General features: G+C 46.0%; 1 protein-coding gene across 2 annotated transcripts in view; it reads right to left on the bottom strand.

Annotated features, from left to right (window-relative positions):
• The window catches only part of SEL1L3 (SEL1L family member 3), a 103,500-nt gene that overhangs the window by 32,546 nt on the left and 52,071 nt on the right, over positions 1–18,883 (bottom strand). For both annotated transcript variants that reach the window (XM_058300163.2, XM_058300158.2), the window contains exons 10-14: positions 16,099–16,310; positions 15,364–15,543; positions 8,111–8,230; positions 5,137–5,277; positions 790–852 (exon numbers count right to left, since the gene is read on the bottom strand). In XM_058300163.2, coding sequence (XP_058156146.1) covers positions 790–852; positions 5,137–5,277; positions 8,111–8,230; positions 15,364–15,543; positions 16,099–16,310 — 716 coding nt within the window. The remainder of the gene's footprint in view (positions 1–789; positions 853–5,136; positions 5,278–8,110; positions 8,231–15,363; positions 15,544–16,098; positions 16,311–18,883) is intronic.

Raw genomic sequence — 18,883 nt, 5'->3', positions numbered from 1 at the left:
AGGGAATACAGAAGAAAAATCAGCACGGTTATTTTAGGAGGCTTCCTTGTGGGGGGGCAAATCCTGACAGCCCTGGGGATGGAGGCACATCCAAGAGCCCGAGGGCTGTAAAAGGCCCTGCCAAAGTTGAATTAGTGTGGATCCTAGGATTCTCTCTATTTGCACATCTGTCTGCATGTACACGTGTACGTGTGAGTGTGCATCTGTGGGTGTATGTGTGTGTGTGTGCCCCCTCTCAAGAGATATTCTAATGCTCATTCCATAGTGCTATATTTAAACCAGCTTGTTTGAAGAACCCAGTGAAGAATAATTGGTGACAAAAGCAAAAGAATTCATAAACCTGACAATAAACTTGAAAAACAGTCCCATTACTGAAGCATGAGGAACAAATAGGCATTGGACATGAGAGGGTTAACAACCTCCAAAGGCCTTAGGCTTTCCAGGTCTCCCAATTCAATGGCACTGGTACCCGTTCAATTTCCAGGAGCCCCACTCCTTGTTATCAGGGCAGCCCACGATTATAATTTTAGCCTTCAAACAAAATCGGCCTCAATTCTAGTTACTGGAAGGTGAATTCAGCTTTTGATTTTCACTGTGTCCATTGTGGCAGGTTTCTGTATGTGCTGTAACTCACAAATGACTAATCACTGCGATGCCAGCAGCCGCTCCCACCCGCTTTCCACCTTTAGGATTTGCAGGAGGCGGCTGGCCATTTACTTTTTGAAACATGGGAGAGCGTGGGTGTGTGTGGTGGAAATGTTTCCCTCTGACAGAATGCATAAGTGTTACCTTGGAAGCTGCTTTCTTCATCAACTCCAAAGCAAGCCGTCTGTTTTTTTTCACTCCTTGACCCTACATAACGAGAAACAGAAATAATCGTGAAGAAACTAAATCCAAGGTACATTCAAAAGCATCACACAGATACATCCATGTTCAATACAAAATACACAAAGAGAAAATCCAGGCCTTCTAAATTAAAAATTTTATCAGAAAGAATTCCACCTGCAGTGCCCTTACATTATCATTGTGGTCATCATTACTTTTACTGGCTCATATTTGTGGAGCAGAGGCAACAAACCTCAACATCCCAGCTTAGCAGCGACACAAAACTCCCCATTTATCACAGTGTAAATCACATTCCCGTCAATCCAGAGGTACTGGTGGGAGAACTGTGAATAAGGTAAATTGAGTTTGGCCATCCTGGATCCCTTCCTTTGGGGATTATCTAATTTGAGAACCAGATAAAGCACTTTATCGGTGTGGGACAGTGAAGAGTTATTAGGCTGTCACTCGCAGCCCTCTGGGTCCTGGGCTCTGTCCCCAGGGCAGAGCACTGTGGGTCCAGAGGCAGCTTGAGAGCCAGCTGAAGTAGACCTGACCTCTCTGACCCAGCTGCCACAGAGACTGACAGAAACTCGCCAAGTTCTTCCAGGAAAATCAAGTTGTTCCAGTCACAGGTTTCTCTACCACAAAGAGAAATGGGCTTTGGGGGTACCTGTTACAAGACAGGAACTGGTGTGACCACACTGAGGGGATCTGGTAGGTCTGAGGGGACGGTGGAAGGAGGTCCCTGAGATCTCTCTAATGTCCTTCTGCCTGAGAAGGTGTCAGGCAAGGGAAGCTGAAAGCTCCTAACCCCCCTCAGAGTCTGTTATTGACACTCACACACGGTGGGGTTGCCCCTGGGCTCAGGCACAGTTGTTGACGGGGTCACATGTGATCTGAATGTGAGCCATGAATGCTATTTAAACACTTAGCTTTCTAGTAAACGAAAAGAGTAACAGCGAACATTCCCATGTTCCTTAAGTGCCCACCCCTGTCCCTTCCTATATCATCTCCTCCTCACCATAACTCCACCTGAGGGGCTGTGATAATTCCCACCTGAGACTGTAACTCTTGCCCAGAGGCAAGCGGTGTGTGAGAGGTGGAGGCAGGATTTGAACCCCGGCAGGTGAGCTCCAGAGTTCAAGTTCATCATCATCATGTTATATTTTCTCCCATACGTTTCAGTTCTATGCTGAGAAAGTATAAAGTTTCCTAACCTTCTTATATACGATATGTTTTCAGCACCCACAAAAAAAATCATGCACCTAACTAAAGGGTAAATTACATAAATCAAGTTTCCAGTAAACTTTAAGGTACTAATTTAAGAAAACCAATGAACTGAAGTAAAGTAGAAGATCAAAATATTTTCCAGAAGTTAACCATTACTTCATTTAATTAGAGAGGGTAAGGAAAGAGAAAAGGACATAGTAAGCTACTTGGAAAACATAGATGGGGCTGTAAGATACCTCTTTTGAACTTCTGGAAAAGCGTCTAAAGGCCCAGAATGTTAGAATCTAGTTGTACTGAAAGCTGATCTTCTCGAACTTGATTTGAAGGATTAAAATGGGGACCCAAAGAAAATGATTTATCCAAAGCCTCAAAGAATCTCAACTAGAACCCAGATATTCCAATTTTCAGGTGAGGAATGTTTCCAGTACATTAGCTAATTAGTCAGAAGTGGGGTGGTCTTGTACCAAGATCATGCAGTTGCCTTGGATCTGAGTAGTACTGGAACTTGTTAAATGAGAGAAAATGCCAAGTCCCTTACATAATAGTGCTCAACAGCTCTCCACTGAGTGAATTAATGGAGGATGCTTGCTGCAGTGAAAGTCAAAGGTCTACCATCCTTGGACTCAAGGAACTTGGACAAACCATGTGGTGCTATCCTGGCACCATCTTTGAATATAACGAAACACCTTCACAGACAAATGTTTCTTATTATTCTTTGCATTTAGGAAGCCCACTTCCTGCTTGGGGTGTGTTCACATGGAATACACCCAAGAGACCTCCAGCCAAAGACAAAAACCTTCCCTGAGATGCTGATGGAGGGCTTCCCTCATCCCATCTAGGGATGACTTAGTTGAAAGGCAGGAAAACCCAAAAGCTTAAAGGTTTGGAGATCAGACCCAAGGAAAACCTGTGTCACCTCCAGAGCTATTTTTTCATGTACTTGTTCCTCCCTCCAGACAGAAAGCTCTTCTTTGGTGGGCAGAAATCCTGTCTGTTTTGTGCCTTTATCTTCTTGGCTTCAAAGAGAGACCAGCCCCAACTCCCAAGGTAGGGTGCCTCTACTCTGTCTCTGTCTTTCCCACCAGGGTATGAGCTCCCTGAAGTCAGGAAACAAGGCTCATGCAGCCATCCATCCCTCCATCTAGCTCAGAGCCTGGTGTTTTATCTGTCCTCCTGTTGAATAAAGACACAAATGCATTGGCATATGGCTAGGTGTCAAACCATTTCCACATTGTTCTGGAGACTAGAAAGAGGTCTTGTCTCTAAATCTGGAAGCCATAGTAACCAAAGGCTTTAAGGCTTTAATAGGGTTTAGAGGGGTTAGAAACATAGCAAAAGCCATGGCTGTTAATCAGTGTGTGGCCAGATGAAAACATGTGAATTCATGGCCAGGTGAACACTATCCTTGCTTGAAGACCCTCACAACTTGGGGGCAGTTGCTTTTTTTGTTGAGCAAAGGCATGGGGTCCAAGGGTTTCTCTACCAGAGGCAAGAGCATTTCACTTTTCTAAGGCTGGCAAATATATAGCTCCACATTTGGGAGTAAAGAGCAGAACCTCTGAAGCCACACTGCCTTGATCCCACTCCTAGGTCTGGCATTTCCCAGCTGTGTGACCTTTGGGCAACTGAGTCATGTCCCCCACAAAGACATATTCAAGTCCCAACCCCAGCTCATCTGCAAATGGGATCTTCGAAGACCTTACTAAGATGAGGCCAACGTGAGGCAGGGTGAGACTTAATCCAATGTGAGGGGAACCCTTAAAAGTTGAGAAAATCTAGAGAGAGGCCCTCTATTTCCATATATATGCTCGTGCCTCTATTTCCATATATATGAACAGGGATCACAATATATGTGAGGCACAAAATAAGTGCTCATTTCATAAGAGTGAACCATTATTAGTTTGTATAAGAAAGATATCATTTTACCATTCTCCAAGTTCCTTTGTTTATGAAATGTTATGTAACCTGGGGTTATCAGTAGATTTCCATGAGATCAGATGACCCCAAGGACGCACAGATGATGGGTGCAGACATGAGACTTTAACTCCCAACCTCTGACTCCTGGACCAGTGCTCTTTCCACCCCTTCCTCCCAGTAGCAGTTTGGTATTATTGATGAATTCCAAAAGAAATACTGGATTATGTTTGTAATCTGATCTGTACCTGGGCATGACTGAGTTATCATTAGGGCATGGAGTCCCCACCCACTTCCCACTCCTTGGTGGGTAGAGACTCACAGATAAAAGGCATGGCAAAGGACAGAGTTGGAGCTTTTAGTGCGGGGATTTCTGATGTTAGAGTTTGATGCTGAAGACCTGGGAAGTCAGCACCCAGAAGAAAGAGAAGCCAGCACCAGGAAGGAAGGAACCTTGAACCCAGAAAAAAGCAAGCCCCAGGATCGTAGGAACCCACAGACATCGTCAGTCATCTTGCCCCAAATGGACTTTGGTGAGGGAAGTAACTTATGTTTTATGGCCTGGTATCTGTAAGCTCCTACCCCAAATAAATACCCTTTATAAAAACCAACTAATTTCTGGTATTTTGCATCAGCACCCCTTTGGCTGACTAATACACCCCCTGTCCTGTTTCCTTAAAAACCAAGACTTTTAATTTGATCATCAGCATCAGGACTGTTGGGATCTAGTCCAAACAGGCACTTTTGGGGGGGGGGGGGGGGGGAAAGCAGGTGCTCAACCACTGGGCTACACCCATTCCCTACACTTTGTTTAAAATGTATCTCACTGAGACCTCTGCCAGGTGGACTTGCAAACGCCACCTTCGGGGGCTGGAGGCCATCGATCTGTCCATAAACTATGGGTGTCTCACCCAGAATGCCACTGTTCTGGCAAAAGCGGAGAGACTCAATCCTGGTGCCAAACAGGACTAACGATTAAAAACGAGACCCAGGGAACTGCTTCCGACACTGCATTTTTAGCAAATATCCCTTTCCATCAAGAGTGACAGAAGCATATACCAAGTTTCTTCAATTATAGACTCGCTGTTTGCCTGCACGCCTACGGGAAACTGCTCTGGAAGCCTGATAAGAACTGCACAATTCCAGCACAAATTAGGCGATTCTTACCTTGAATAACACAATGGCATAGTCATATATTAACACGGGATCCTCCGTCTCCAGGGCGCCTTTGGCATACCACTCAATCGCAGCTTCGGGATTCTTGGTCACACCTTGCTGCCCCCAGAACAGCATCTGGGCCAATCGTTGCTTAAAGACAATAGCAATTTAGAATAAGGACTCGGCTGGGGTAATGGTTAATAGAAGACTTTAAAAGGTAGAAGGAAAAAACCTAGTTAATATGCTTTTTATCCTGAGAATCACGATTTAGCTTTAGTGCTTCCAAATAAGGGCGAAGCTCTGAGGGTGGACATGTGCAAACACAAGGCCTCAGCGCAAACCAGAGGCGGGAGTCTGCGCACAAGCACGTGTGTGAATCTACGTCACCCTGGGCCCAAGCTGGATGGAACTTGGCCAACAACCAACTCTCTCCTCTTCTCTACTGTGCCCTCCTCTCTGAGGTATTCCCCTCACAGAGGTCCCCTTGGCCCAGTGAAGGCTGTGGAGGTCGCCGCACATCCATGGCACTCATCTCTGCATGGCCATTTCTCTGCATGGCCGGATCCACCATTAGACTCAAGGCTACAGGCTCACTGGGGATAGGACTTTCAAAGTGCTATTTATCTTTGTCCTCTGTCCCCTATACCCACCCAGCAGAGCCTGGCTGAACGACAAAGATTTGCCGAAGGAAAGAAGGAAGAAACATCCATTGTAAGGAAAGTTAACACAAACTCTGCACTACGCAGGAAATGGCTCTGGAAATGGCCTTTTCAGAACTACACACTGGAATTCCTTCCTGTGCTAGAAAGACTGTAGGCTAGGGATGGATGGCCCAAGAATAGGGCCAGGGGATATTTTTGTGAACTTTTTGGCCCTATGCCTTTCCTTCTTTCTGTTTCCCCTCCTTTTCTCCCCTCCCTCTCCCCCAAATACTTATAAATTTCAGCCAAGTAACTCCTGAAATGATAGGAGGGTCACTGTGGAGGGTAGGAGACCTGCTACAAAGGAGTACGTGAGTGTTTGAAGCCTTTGTTTTGTCAATTCCTTTGATTCTCTTCTTTTTTCTTTCCTTTCTCACCTCTGCTCTTCTGTCTGCTTAGTAGTCCCAGAGGCACTTCCTGGCCCTGCTAGGCTCACCAGGAGCACTAAGCAAAGGCTACGTCCATCTTGTGGGAAGAAGGCTTCCTCTGGTGCATTCAGCCTTAGCCGGCTCCCATCAAGGTCTTCTTTATGGAGAAATCAAGGGAAAAAACAGATAGGGGATACTCTCCAGCTGTCTGCCATTTCTTGTACCTCTTAATCCAAATAGCAAGAGATATTCAAGAGATCTGTTTGATCCATTTGGGGTAACACACTGTTTTAGTCTGCCAAAGGGGTGCTGATGCAAATCTGTTGGTTTTTATAAAGGGCATTTATTTGGGGAAAAAGCTTACAGTTACAAGGCCCTAAAGAGTCCAACTCAAGGTTGCTTTCTCCAAAGTCAGTTGCCACATGTTGAAGTAAGATGGCTGCCGACCTCTGTGAGGGTTCAGCCTTCCCCTCTGAGCTTCCTCTCTCTCAGCTGCAGGCTGGCATAGGGTACGTCTCTCAGGCCTTCCTTTCTCTCCTGCCATGGGGCTGGTTTCTTTCTGGGCCTTCTATATCAGTCTCGGCTCTCTTCCCAAGATCAGCTACAAGCTCTCGGGCAAATGGCTCATCTCCCCCTGGGGCCTTAGCTGTTTGAGTGTTGTCCTTTCTGGCACATGGCAGGATCAGAATGACAAGGTTCTCACTCTTCTCACGTGTCTTCTTGAGTAAGTGTCCATTTATATAGGCCCACCAAGGGGACAGGGACTCAACCTGCGTCATGCCTTACCGATGTAGCCCAATCAGAAGCCCTAAATTGATTTTATTGAGTAAACTTAATCAGAGGTCCCTCACTGAATTTAATTCAATCCAAGGGCATCACACCCAGAGGACAGATTAGTTTACAAACATAATCTTTCTCTTTCTGGAATTCAGAAAATAATCTCCAACTGCCACACACACCATAAATAATTTTCTATTGTTCTCTTTTCCTAGGTGAATTTATGGCCTTTTTCTTGATGCTCATCTAATCTCCCCTATGTCCCAAAATATCTGATGGTTGTCTTCTGGGCTGCTCATAAATATTGTGGCACTCTGTCCTTTCCAGTACTTGGTCAAACTATGCTCATAGCCCATCCGAAGTCCTGAGTGGCCATGTGCCTTGCTTTGGCCAATGAAAGGCAAGAATTGACTTGTGCCACTTCTGAGCAGCATATCTATGAGCCAGCCCATGATGTGCTGTGGCCGGCGCCTTGCTGCAAAGCTTTTGGAAGCACGTTGAGGCGAAGCCTCTTTCAGCTCGGGTTCCTAAGGGACTATAAGAACGGGGTCCCTGCCATCCGGCATCGGACATGTAGCATGAGCAAGAAATGCACTGGCAGTGTTTTAAGCCCCTGAGACTGGAACCATTTTGTTATCCCACCACCACCCCCTAGCTTAACCTGGTCTATTATGACTGATGGAATCTCCAATAGACTGGACTGCTGGCTTGGTCCTAGGGCTGTCATAACACACGAGTTAAGCTGGGAGGCTTAAGACAATGGAAATTTATCGTCTCACAGTTCTGGAGGCTAGAAGTCGAGATCAGGGTGTCGGAAGTGTGATACTGCCCCACTGAAACCTGCAGGGTTCTTCCTTGCCTCTTCTTGGCTTCTGGTCTTTGCTGGCAATCCTTGGGTGTTCCTGAGCCTCCTGCTTGTCTCCACCTTCACATGGAGTTCTCCAATCTGTGTGTCTTTTCCTCTTGTTATAAGGACACCAGTCATATTGAATTAAGGGCCCACCTTACTCTACTATGACCTCATTTAACTGAACTCATTCCATTTACAATCCCCTATTTCCATGGACTGGGAGTTAGGGCTTGAATATATCTTTTTTGGGGGACACACAATTCAACTGATAATAACCACCCATTTACCTGAGCTGCTGCATTGCCTCGGGTGGCTTCGTGCTTCAACCACATAAAGACATCGCCATCTTCTTTGGTTTGTACTTTGAGTATTTCATCATCTTTGAGTCTAATTGTTTCAACATATGCCTAAAAAAAGAAAAAGCCAAAATACTCAAATGATATGGGCAGGCAAAATATACATCATTTATTTCTCAACCAGCAATTGCTCAAGCAAAAAGGATATGAATAATTGAAATATGAGGTGTGTCTGCAGTGCCGTAAGATCAAGTTATTTTTAAATGAATGTATCACATTTCATGTCTCTAAATCGCTATTTTTTTTTCCCATCAAAGTTTTTGCCTTGGGAGATCAAAATTTATTCCACTTATACTTATATTGCTCAAGCTTGCTTGCAAGTCCACATTGTGCAGCTGATTCCAGAGTCAGGTTACACACGACATCAAAAAAGGTAAATCAATATTTTCTAAGTATAACCTTATTTTTTTCCCAAAGTGTCATTATCCTGCATGACTAACCCCTTTTATTTAGCAGGCTCAGCTTCAAGTCACTTTCAGCTATGCCCCAAAATTAAATCTACCCTCAAAAGAAGAGGGTACGCTACCTCTGAGGATGGGAGAATGAACATGCTGGAGGCTCTAAAGATGCCTCCCAAGGGAAAATTCATGAAACATTTTGAATTTGCCACTGGCTTCCCAGGGATTTGACTTCTTTGAAGAAAATTAGGCTGATTTCAATGTATAGCTTTTGGCATTTATATATATAAAAAAAAACCCACAAAAAAAAAACAGTCACATTATTTCATCATCTCCCCTAATAGGTAAAGAATTCTAACAGTGCCATGTGGGGGGTAGGAGAGGGCTTCCATGCCTAATGTCTGTCCCAGGCAAATGGGGAAGAACTGGATCTGACTTGTTTGGGAAAGAAGTCTCAGAGAACAAGAAGTCAGGCCTGATTTCCCTCTGACCCTCTTTGTTAGCTAAGAAAAAAAATTTGTGTCGCAGCTCCATCCCTTAGACCACCCATCCACCGCCCTCTTCCGCTGAGGCTGCGGGGAGCCAGGATCTCTTTCAGGGCCATTAGGGGGCTCTCCAGGCACAGAGCCTGGGCTGACACTTGGGACTGTGCTAGAATTCCCGATCCAGGGGGCAGCAACTCCTGCGGGGTGGCTAACCTTGGGAGGCCATCCAGCTGGCGGTGACAGTTAAACATGGAGGCCCACTACCATTTATTGAAACCTACTGTGTGCCAGGTACTTCATATGTTCTCTCATTTAATTCTCACAAGGCTGTGACCCAAGCAGCACTGCTCCCGATTTATAGACAAAGGAACTAAGGCTCAGAAGGTTAAGCAACAAACCCAAGGTCCCATTCGTAAAGCTGTCACTGGAAGCCAGGTTAGATCAACTCTCAAGAGAGCTCTCACCCACTGTCCCTTAGTGTCCCCGCGAGTGAGAGGGCCCTGGAATCCTGTATGGGCACAAGCCAGTCTACCCTCTTTGCAGTGTACTGCCAACGTGTACAGAGATGCCTCATGAGGTGGCACTTCAGTCCAACCTCTAGGGGGCATGCTGTACTCTACTCTGAACTTGGAATTGAGTGGAGGCCCAGGCGGCTCCTACAAGGGATTATCAGCTGGAGGCTTTCGTCAACTGGAGAGTTTGGGTGTTCTGATTTTTATTCTTCCTCCTTCTCCTCGTCGTGGGACTTGAATGAAAGATTTAACATATGAAGACACGGTTCCTTCCCTGCAGGGATTTCTTAGCTGCTGCTGCCCCTCACTGGCAGTGATTATATCTCATGACAACCAGCATGTACTACATTGTGGATGCTGTTCTAATTGCTTTCCCCAAATTAACTCACTGAATCCTCACGACTTGATAAGGCAGTCTCCATCAATAGCCTCATTTCACAGATACGGAAACTGAGGCCCAGAGAAGTTATATAACTTGATCATGGTTGTCTATTTAGTTCTTCAACCTTGGGAATCAAATCCAAGCTGAGTGGCCCTGTGACCCTCACTCTCCACCCCAGACTCCATGCATCTGGGCTGAAGCAAATGTTTCTGGGTAAACTGAGTAACGGCCTAACTCTGAAGAAAGCACAATTTTGTCTTTTGTATCCTTGTCCCTGACCTGGCCCCCTCCCTCTCCTCTGGGTGGTGCCATCGAGCTTTGGATCAAAGTGAAGCCACTAAGAGGACAACTTTTCCTATCAGATCAAGGGGACCTGAATTCTAACTCATCACCGTGAGCCTTGGGCCAGACACTTTGTCCGAGACTCAATTTTTGCATTGGTAAAGTGGAACGTAGCATGACACCTGCTGTATCAAAAGCACTCGTCAGTGTGAATGATTTTATACTGCAGAGTCAGAAAGACCCAGGTTCAAATAAATCTAGACTCCACCACTCATTTGCTCCGTGACTTGGGCAATTTCTTTAGCTTCTCTGAGCCTCAGTTGCCTCACCTGTAAAATGGGAATAATACTCGTACTGACCTCACAGGGCTGTGTGAGGCTTAAACAAGATTGTTTACGGAAGAGCTCAGCAGAGTGTCTGGGACACGGCAAGCTCTCAGTAAATGGTAACACCATTTTTTAGGGACATAGCTCATCCTGAAGTATAAATGACAGCAGTTTAGAACGTTAGCTATTAGTACCTGCAGTTCTGTACAGCTAGAGCATGACGTTGAGACGAAATTCACACAATAGGCGAAGATCCCTCTAAGAGAATTTTATGCTTTGGAAAATGGAAGGGATGGAATGTGGGGAAGGAGTGCTGGGAGCAGAAACTGTTCGCTGAGCTCCCACTAGGTACACAGCGTATTCATGCCACAGCCAACAGCCCTGTCAAGTCTGGACCATCACAGCACCCATTTTACAGGTAAGAAACTGAGACAGAGGGGTTAGCGGAATTGCCCAAGGGTCCACGCCCACTAAAAACGGACCTGGGACCCGAGCCCAGGCAAGCTGGGCCCTGGCACCCAGGGTTTAATGGCGCCACCACACTGCCAGGAGCACGCCAGATAGTGCTGCGTCTCCACAGCACCAACTACGCGGGTCTTCTGTGAAGGCTGACCAACTGCAAAGACTTGCGGCTGAAGAAACAAGCCTTAAAAGGGAACAGTGTTTGGTTGTTCTGTCATTCACAAGGTTTTGTGACCAGGAAACGATGCTTTGGAGAGACAGGCGGCCGGGCTGGGAAGAAGCTGTGGTGTGGAGAAGCCACTGCAGGGCAAGGGGTGAGAGCCGGGAGGACTCAGGCAGACAGACCACGGCTGGGACCTCCTGGGGCTCCGCCAGGCTCTTTCTGATGCAGAATCAGCAGTTCAGAAGTTCATAGCCCTGGCTGGTCAGCTACAGGCTGCACAGGGAAGTGCTCCTACCAGCTCTGTGTCTGTCCTCAGGAGTGAAGGAAAAGGGGTGGGGAGGGGGAGGAAAGTGGTGGAGACAGAAAGGAAGAGAGGGAAAGGGAGAGAGAAACTGGTGAGGGGGGAGAGAAGAGAAGAGGCAGGGAGAGAAAGGGGGAGGGAGGGAGGGAGGAAAGGAGGGTGGAGGAGAAAGGGAGAAAGTAAGGAAGGGAGGGAGGGAGGGGGGAGAAAAGAGAGAGAATAAAAAATGAAGCAAGGATAAAAAGCGGGTGAGAAAGGAAAAGAGAAAACAAGGAAGAGAGGGAGGGGGAAGATAGGAAGAGAGCAAGAGAGAGGAAAGGGGGGACGGGTGGGGAGGGGAGACAGCAGGAAGCATAAAAGCCCTGGGACTCTGCAGCTGGGGAAGCCCACACTCTCTAGAATCATCTGCCTTCTCCGGAGTTGTGAAATGGGACGGCTGAGCCAGGACTCCTGGGAAGGCGGGCGGGCGCAGGAGGAACGGGTTTCACAGCCACGTTGGCGCCGCCGCCTCTCCTACCCTCCTTCGGGGCCTGTGGGGACAGCCGTCAGGAAGTTGCTCCCTGCTCCCGGGGCGTTTAAGATCAGCCTTAACACCTGCCTCCCAAGAGGGAATGTGTGTTTTCTTTGTTGAAATTTAGCATTTTAGGGATTTCAAAGAAGGAGCGGGGTAATATCAGCAGTAAGTTGGAAAGATAGGGAAATAAATACCCAAGATTCCCCAAAGGAGCATGCCACATACAAATGAGAAGCTGAAGGCAAAAGGCAGTTGAACGCCAAGCGCACTGCGTATTTTTCAGCAACGAAACACCAGTTGCATCGACAGCATCAGAGAGGAAGCAAGACATTCTATTGATCACCTTTCTAAATTGACCACCGGACATTCTGTGCCCATGGTCAACACTGACTGACTCACAGGCTAGTGAGGGAGTCGGCTCCACAACCCCGTCCACGACACGGTCACGAGGAAAATGAGCGAGGTGTGCCCAGGTGCTACAGCGGGCACCGTCCAGACAGGCTTCCTGGAGGAGGAGGTGATGTCAGCGGAGAGTGTAAAAGCAGCGGTGGGAGTCAGCGGGGAAGGGGAATGAACAGGGAGAAAGCCCAGCAAGCAGGTGGGAGGTGTGAGCAGAGAGCAGGGCTAAAAGCTCGGTGCTGGCAGTACAAGGCAGGGGTGGGAAGTGCCGCGACTGGGAGCAGGGGGTCCAGATGGGAACCACCTCCTATGCCACGCTATGAGCAGGGCTTAGTTCTTTCCGGCTAGCACTTCCCCAAGCTGGCTGCATCTTATAATCCTCTGAGGAGCTTTTAAAAAATAGAGATATTGGGTTTAGTAATGGAAGAAATTGTAGCATTGATGTGGAGAAAGTGGCCACGGTAGCTGCTGAGGGTAGGGAGAGGGAAGAAGAGATGTGATGTGGGGTCATTTTCAGGACTTGGAGTTGTCCTGGGTGGAACTGCAGGGACAGATGCTGGACATTGGGTGTCCTGCCATGGCCCACTGGGTGGACTGGGGGAGAGTGTAAACTACAATGTAAACCACTATCCATGTGGTGCAGCAGTGCTCCAAAATGTATTCACCAAATGCAATGAATGTGCCACGATAATGACAGAGGTTGTTGATATGGGAGAAGTGGGGTGAGGGGGGTGGGGGGTTTATGGGGACCTCATATTTTTTTAATGTAACATTTGAAAAAAAAGAAAGAAAAAAAATACACATACTATACGGCTGGGTGCCACACAGTAAGACAGGGTGGAAGTGGGCAGAGGGAGCTTTAAACCGCCAGGGGATTCTGAGACTCGCTGCTGCAGGGAGAAGAGGGCAGAAAGGTACCAAGACTGGGGATGGGAGGCAGTGGCAGCGGGGATGGAGAGGAGGAGGAGAGAGAAACTGGCATGTGAGAGCAGATAGGACAGCGGGGAGATCAAAGATGACCTCCCAGTTTCTAACAAGGACGAGGATGCCAGGACATGACATGCTTGCAGGGAAAGGAGAGGAACTGGCAGGCTCCATCTGGGGCATCTTGCGATTAGATGTGGAGTTTGTCAGCAAAGTCTCAGCCAGAAATAAAGGTTTGAGGGTCAGCAGCAGGAGCTGATCAGCTGAAACCAAGGTTTGGAGGAGATCCCACCCTCCTCCCCAAAGGTGCAGAGGAGAGAGGCTGGATGGGGACCAAATTTCCAAGAGGGCAGAACGAGAGGAGCTCATTGACGCTGAAGCCACAAAAGCAAGCACACAAAAAACTTGTCATCTTCTTTCTGTTTAGCCTGAAGGAGAGTCCCACTAAATCATAAAGAAATGACGTGAAGTGAGATTACTAATAAAGAAGATGGAATGATGCGAATCATGAGTTACATAAAAGAGAAAATGAAACAAGAATCAAGAAGAGAGATATTGCCGGAGACTTGGTTTGTTAATTAGAGGTCTGGCTTTCCACATCTCCTCCCGTGCTACGTTGAATTACGGTGAATTAATAGATTGTGCAACAAAAGGACATTTAAATCAACGTGTGACACCTGCTTAAATTCTCAAGAAGCCATTAATTACATATTCTTAAGAAAACGAGCTATGACATGACTCTTCTAACTGTATAATTTGTATCTGTGATTCTTAATCATACAGCTTTTCAGCTGCAAGATGGATCTTTTCTATTCATCTTCTCTGGTTCTGACCAATTAAACATTTCCTTTCATAATCATAACATTTCATATGCCAAATCTTCAAAAGAAAAGGAGCTTGTTAGCAACATACCATTTCCTGTTGCTAATTTATGCTGAATTAGAATTCTTTAAAGTAAAATATATAAAGGATATTATTAACACATTCGGGCTTAGTAGAAAGACAACAGCAATATTATTTTGTGGCTTGACTTGGTACGGATGTTTTCCCCGAAGAATGATGTCTTTAAAAAAAAAAACAAAAAAAAAACTTGATCAATTAATATATTAAATCCTGTAAACCAAGTCAACTTTTACATATATATACTCTGCAAGAACACAAATGTACAAATGATAAGGGTGTGCAAGTTTATTGAGAAGGAATCCTTACTTTCTAAAGGAGTTAGATTGTTCACACAGACAGCCTTTTGGTGTTTTATGATTTGACTCGTGGTTAATGTTCATTGACAGCATGTATCTTTTGAGTCATTTATTTCATAGCCATACGGTGGCCACTGTGGGTTTCTTTTCCAGAAACCATCCATTCACAGCCATCAAAGGACATGTTTTCTGCGCTGTGGCTTTCAGAGTACAACCGAGGAGCAGAGCTGGGGTGACCGATGACCTGGTCCCCAGTTAGCTGCTCAGGCTAAGATTTAACTGTCCGACCAAGCAGTCTCCAAGGCCTGCTCGCCAAGTGCCAACAGAAAACCCAGAGTTCATGGGAAAGACTAAGGCCACAGTGGGTAGGCCCATGAGCGTACCACTGGCTATGGTGGAGCTGGGGAGTCGGACATCATTACTGAAAGGAGCCCTCATGTATTGTCCTGCTCAGTTTGACTCAATCCCTCCTAACATCTCAGGACACCAACATCACGCAGGGTATCGGAACAAAAACAAGACGCCTGTGTTTCCGATGCACATTTTTTTTTTTCAAAATCAAAATCTGTCCAGGTCCAAATTCACCCTTTTATAGACCAGTCCTCCCACCCATGAAAAGCTTTCCATGTGTAGGTGTGGGACTGTACCTGCACTCAGCCTGAGCACACCATCAGGAAATGGGCATTGGAGTGGGCAAGAAAGCTTTGCTCTCCATTCAATTACATGCACCCTCTGAAGGTCAAGGAATAAAGCAGCCATGGGGGCAGATGCGTAAACATGGCGCAGGAAGCCCTGGTATGTGGGTCCCGGCCATTTCCCCCTCTTTCTCCTGTATACCTGATCTCCTTGTAGCGTGTGCTGGTCAAGGGGTGTCTTCATGGCAATATTGCTGTAGTAGGCATAGGACAGCTCCCAGTCCAGGGGGTAGCTGTCAACACCCTGGTAGTGCTTGTAGCCAAGATTCATGGACGAGAGCCGCTCACTGCCCTGGCCTCCGACCAAACTATACAACATGCCCTGTTGGGAAGAAATCGACACCGTGTCACAAGATTGAGGATGAGGGTCAGAAACCTCCCAGGTTGAAAGGTCATCTGGCCCAGCTCTGTGTATCAGCCTAGTCATTCCAGGACATGCTGGCTTACCTTTTCTTTTTTCTTTTTAAATACACCTTCAAAAAAGAATCTGAGCCAGCTTCTAACCATTTACAAATTCCCAGCTGTCAGTCCTGCCTCATGTCTAACAGCTTAAAATCCCCTGCCCTTTTTGTGGGGAAAACAGGGACCATCCCCTGACTTCTCTCCTAGCACCTCTTCGTGAAGCCACCAACCGTGCAAAAAGTCCCTGCTCTGCCTCACACCTCCACGGCTGTGTCCAGGAGTGGAAGAAGCGCCCTTGCTCGCTCGCTGAAAGCAGGGCATCCTGTATTTAACGCCTTAGGACGTTTTCCTTGAGTCAGGATTTTGAAAGCACTCCAGGGAGGTGCAGCACATCTGGTTCTACCAAGGGCAGGAGGGCATTATTCTGTAAAGATAACACAAGCGATATGCTCCTGGAGCCCCCGAAATACTCTACCTGCAGCTGATCCCGGGGTACACCCAATCCAGTTTCAGAGAAGACGGAGAGGTAGTAGGAGGCTTTATGGTATCCACAGCAGCTGGAGTCCATCAGTAAGGGGACTGCAGAGCTAATTTGGAGAAGACCATCAACGCCAGAGAGTCTCTTTATAGCCTTTTCAAATATCCTCCCACCGATTTCTAATACGGAGTCGTTTTGGTTTCTTGGCACTGTAAATAACACAATTCAGAGCACACGAAATTAATTATCATGAGACCAGCGTGGCTTTAGATAGAAGAGGGAAAAGCCAATTAAACCACCTGAGTTATTAAGATGGCTGGTCCTGCAGAGCCCGGAGATAAACCACCTTCCTGGGTGGTAAATTAAACCCTTTGGGGACGCCACAGTGTCATTCCGTAAATAGCTTTTTCTTTGGCACTAAATGACAGCCTAGTATCCTGGGAAAACGGATGTGCCTTCTATAGCGAGAGGGTGCCTCAAGAGAGTAATTTACTCAGTGTAACTCACCACCAAATCAGGACCCCTGAAATTTCTGGAAATTTTTTTCTCTTCTACGGCTCTGAAGAAGAATGTGGTTTATCTCAAATAATAGTGCCTAGATGGTGCTCTAAAAAGTTGAGCAAAAGAACCTAAGTTCAAGCTGCTTTCTTATCATCTTTTGCTTCTAGTTTTTCTTGTGGGTCTCTAAATACAAGAAAAAGAGTAAGAACTGACTTTTACTGAGGGCTTACAACATGTCAAAGATAAAATGTGTTTTAAAGAGCCTTCTGTAGATTAGGACCCTTAATCCGTACAATTTTATGAGATAGGTACGATTATTAGCACCCCCCCCCCCATTTTTCAGATGAGGAGACTGAGGCTCAGAGAAGTCAAATAACTTGTGTAAGGCTACTGTGGCTAGTAAGTGACTGAGCCAGGCTTTGAGCCCAGCTGTGCAGATCACCAAAGCTACTTACCCTCCCGCACGTTCCTTCAGCTAAACAGGCAAGCAGTTGAATTAATAAGTAATTCACTACCATGGAGAGAGACTTGTTTACTCAACAGCTTTAGGCTGGAAGGATGCTTCCTTTTACATAACCCTCTCATAAATCTATAAGTAATAAACATTAAAGCCCAAACCAGCACATTATATGGTCATATCATGTAAGCATGAAAGTCTTCTGAATTCTTCTGTCTGCATTATTCTTTGCTCTTGTTTATTAATCCAGCCAAGGAATGTCTCTATTATGTGCAGGGCACAATCCTAGATACTATGTTACAAAAGCCCATCTAGGATGCACAGCTATTACTCATATTTTGAGGAGATAGGCCAACTCATTTAAAATTATAATTTTATCTGCTTAAAAATTGTTATTCACTATTTTTCTATTATTTTCTTCTTTCCATCTGAAATAAAAAATATTACTAAAAACTTTCAGAAGGCAACAAGAGCAGCTCCCTCTTCAAGGAATGGATAGAGAAGTTCTACAGTGGGAAAACTCGGATGGGAGGGTTTGGGGGTTTGGGGTGGGGTTTCCTTAAGGGCAATTTCCTTGGAGAAATCCACACTAAAAATGGAGATCAGAAGCGATCCACTTGGAGTGGCCATCACCATCCCAGGGCCCACAGAATGGAAGAATAAAATATGGATTAGAGTGGATTTACTGATATTCTATTATAAAATTTCTGTGACTACTAATAGAATAAATTGTTATCATTGACGGGGAGAAAGTGGCCACAGTTGCTGAGGGCAGGGAGTAGAAAGAAGAAATGTGATGAGGGGCATTTTGGGGACTTTGAAGTTGTCCTAAATGCTATTGCAGGGTCAGATGCTGGACATTATACATAACCCACTGAATGTACCAGGGGAGATTGTGAACTACAGGGTAAACTATTATCCACGCGTTGCAGCAGTGCCCCAAAATGTGTTCGCCGAGTGCAATGAGTACGCCACAATGATGGGGGAGGTTGTTGGTGTGGGAGTGGGGTGGGGGGGTATACGGGAACCTGTTATGTTTCTTATAATGTAACCTTTTTTGTGATGTATGTATCTTCAAAAAAATACAATTTACAAAAATGATGGGGGTGGGGGTGGTGGGGGTTATATGGGAACCTCTTATGTTTTTTAAACGTAATGTTCTATGTGATCTATTAACTTTAATTTTAAAAAAACCTCAAAAAAATTAAAAAATCTAAACAATAAAAAAAAAAGCAGCAATCCACTGATCGAAGAGGGGCACCGACCCAGCAGGGTGTCTCCGGGCACACAGGCGGGCAGGCTGGCGCCCTCCCTGGCAGAGCCCCACCTCCACGAGCTCCCAGGCAGGCTCTTCCCCTCCCTCCTGGAGGCCTCCCCTCGCCTGTTTGCAGCTGGGTCTGCTTTGGCTCACTTGATTCCAAACCCCCAGCTCAGTAGGTGCGGAACCACCTGAGCAAACAGGGTATGCTCCATTTTCTGTAGTTTTAAAAATTCCCTCAAGAAATAGCTCCTTGTTGTAGACAAAACAAAACAAAAAAAGCAACAACAGAAAACCAATGCAGATTTGTGAAAATAAAACAGAAGGCCCTTCTTCCCCATCCTTCCTTAACAGTGGAGGTAACACTGTTCAAATCTCTATCTTTCAGACTTCTCCTTTGCATTCACAATAATTCATATACACATCTATTAACACATAGGTATACATTTTCCTCAAGATGACATACTGTACTATACCACAGAAAATGGCATCCTGGGAGAGGTTATAGCTCAGTGGTTGAGTGCCTGCTTCACATGAACAAGATCAACAAGGTCCTGGGTTCAATC

This window comes from Dasypus novemcinctus, chromosome 1 (assembly GCF_030445035.2).
Source record: "Dasypus novemcinctus isolate mDasNov1 chromosome 1, mDasNov1.1.hap2, whole genome shotgun sequence".
Lineage (NCBI taxonomy): Eukaryota > Metazoa > Chordata > Mammalia > Cingulata > Dasypodidae > Dasypus > Dasypus novemcinctus.
The sequence above is the reverse complement of the archived record's forward strand: the minus strand, read 5'-3'. Positions and strand labels throughout refer to the sequence as shown.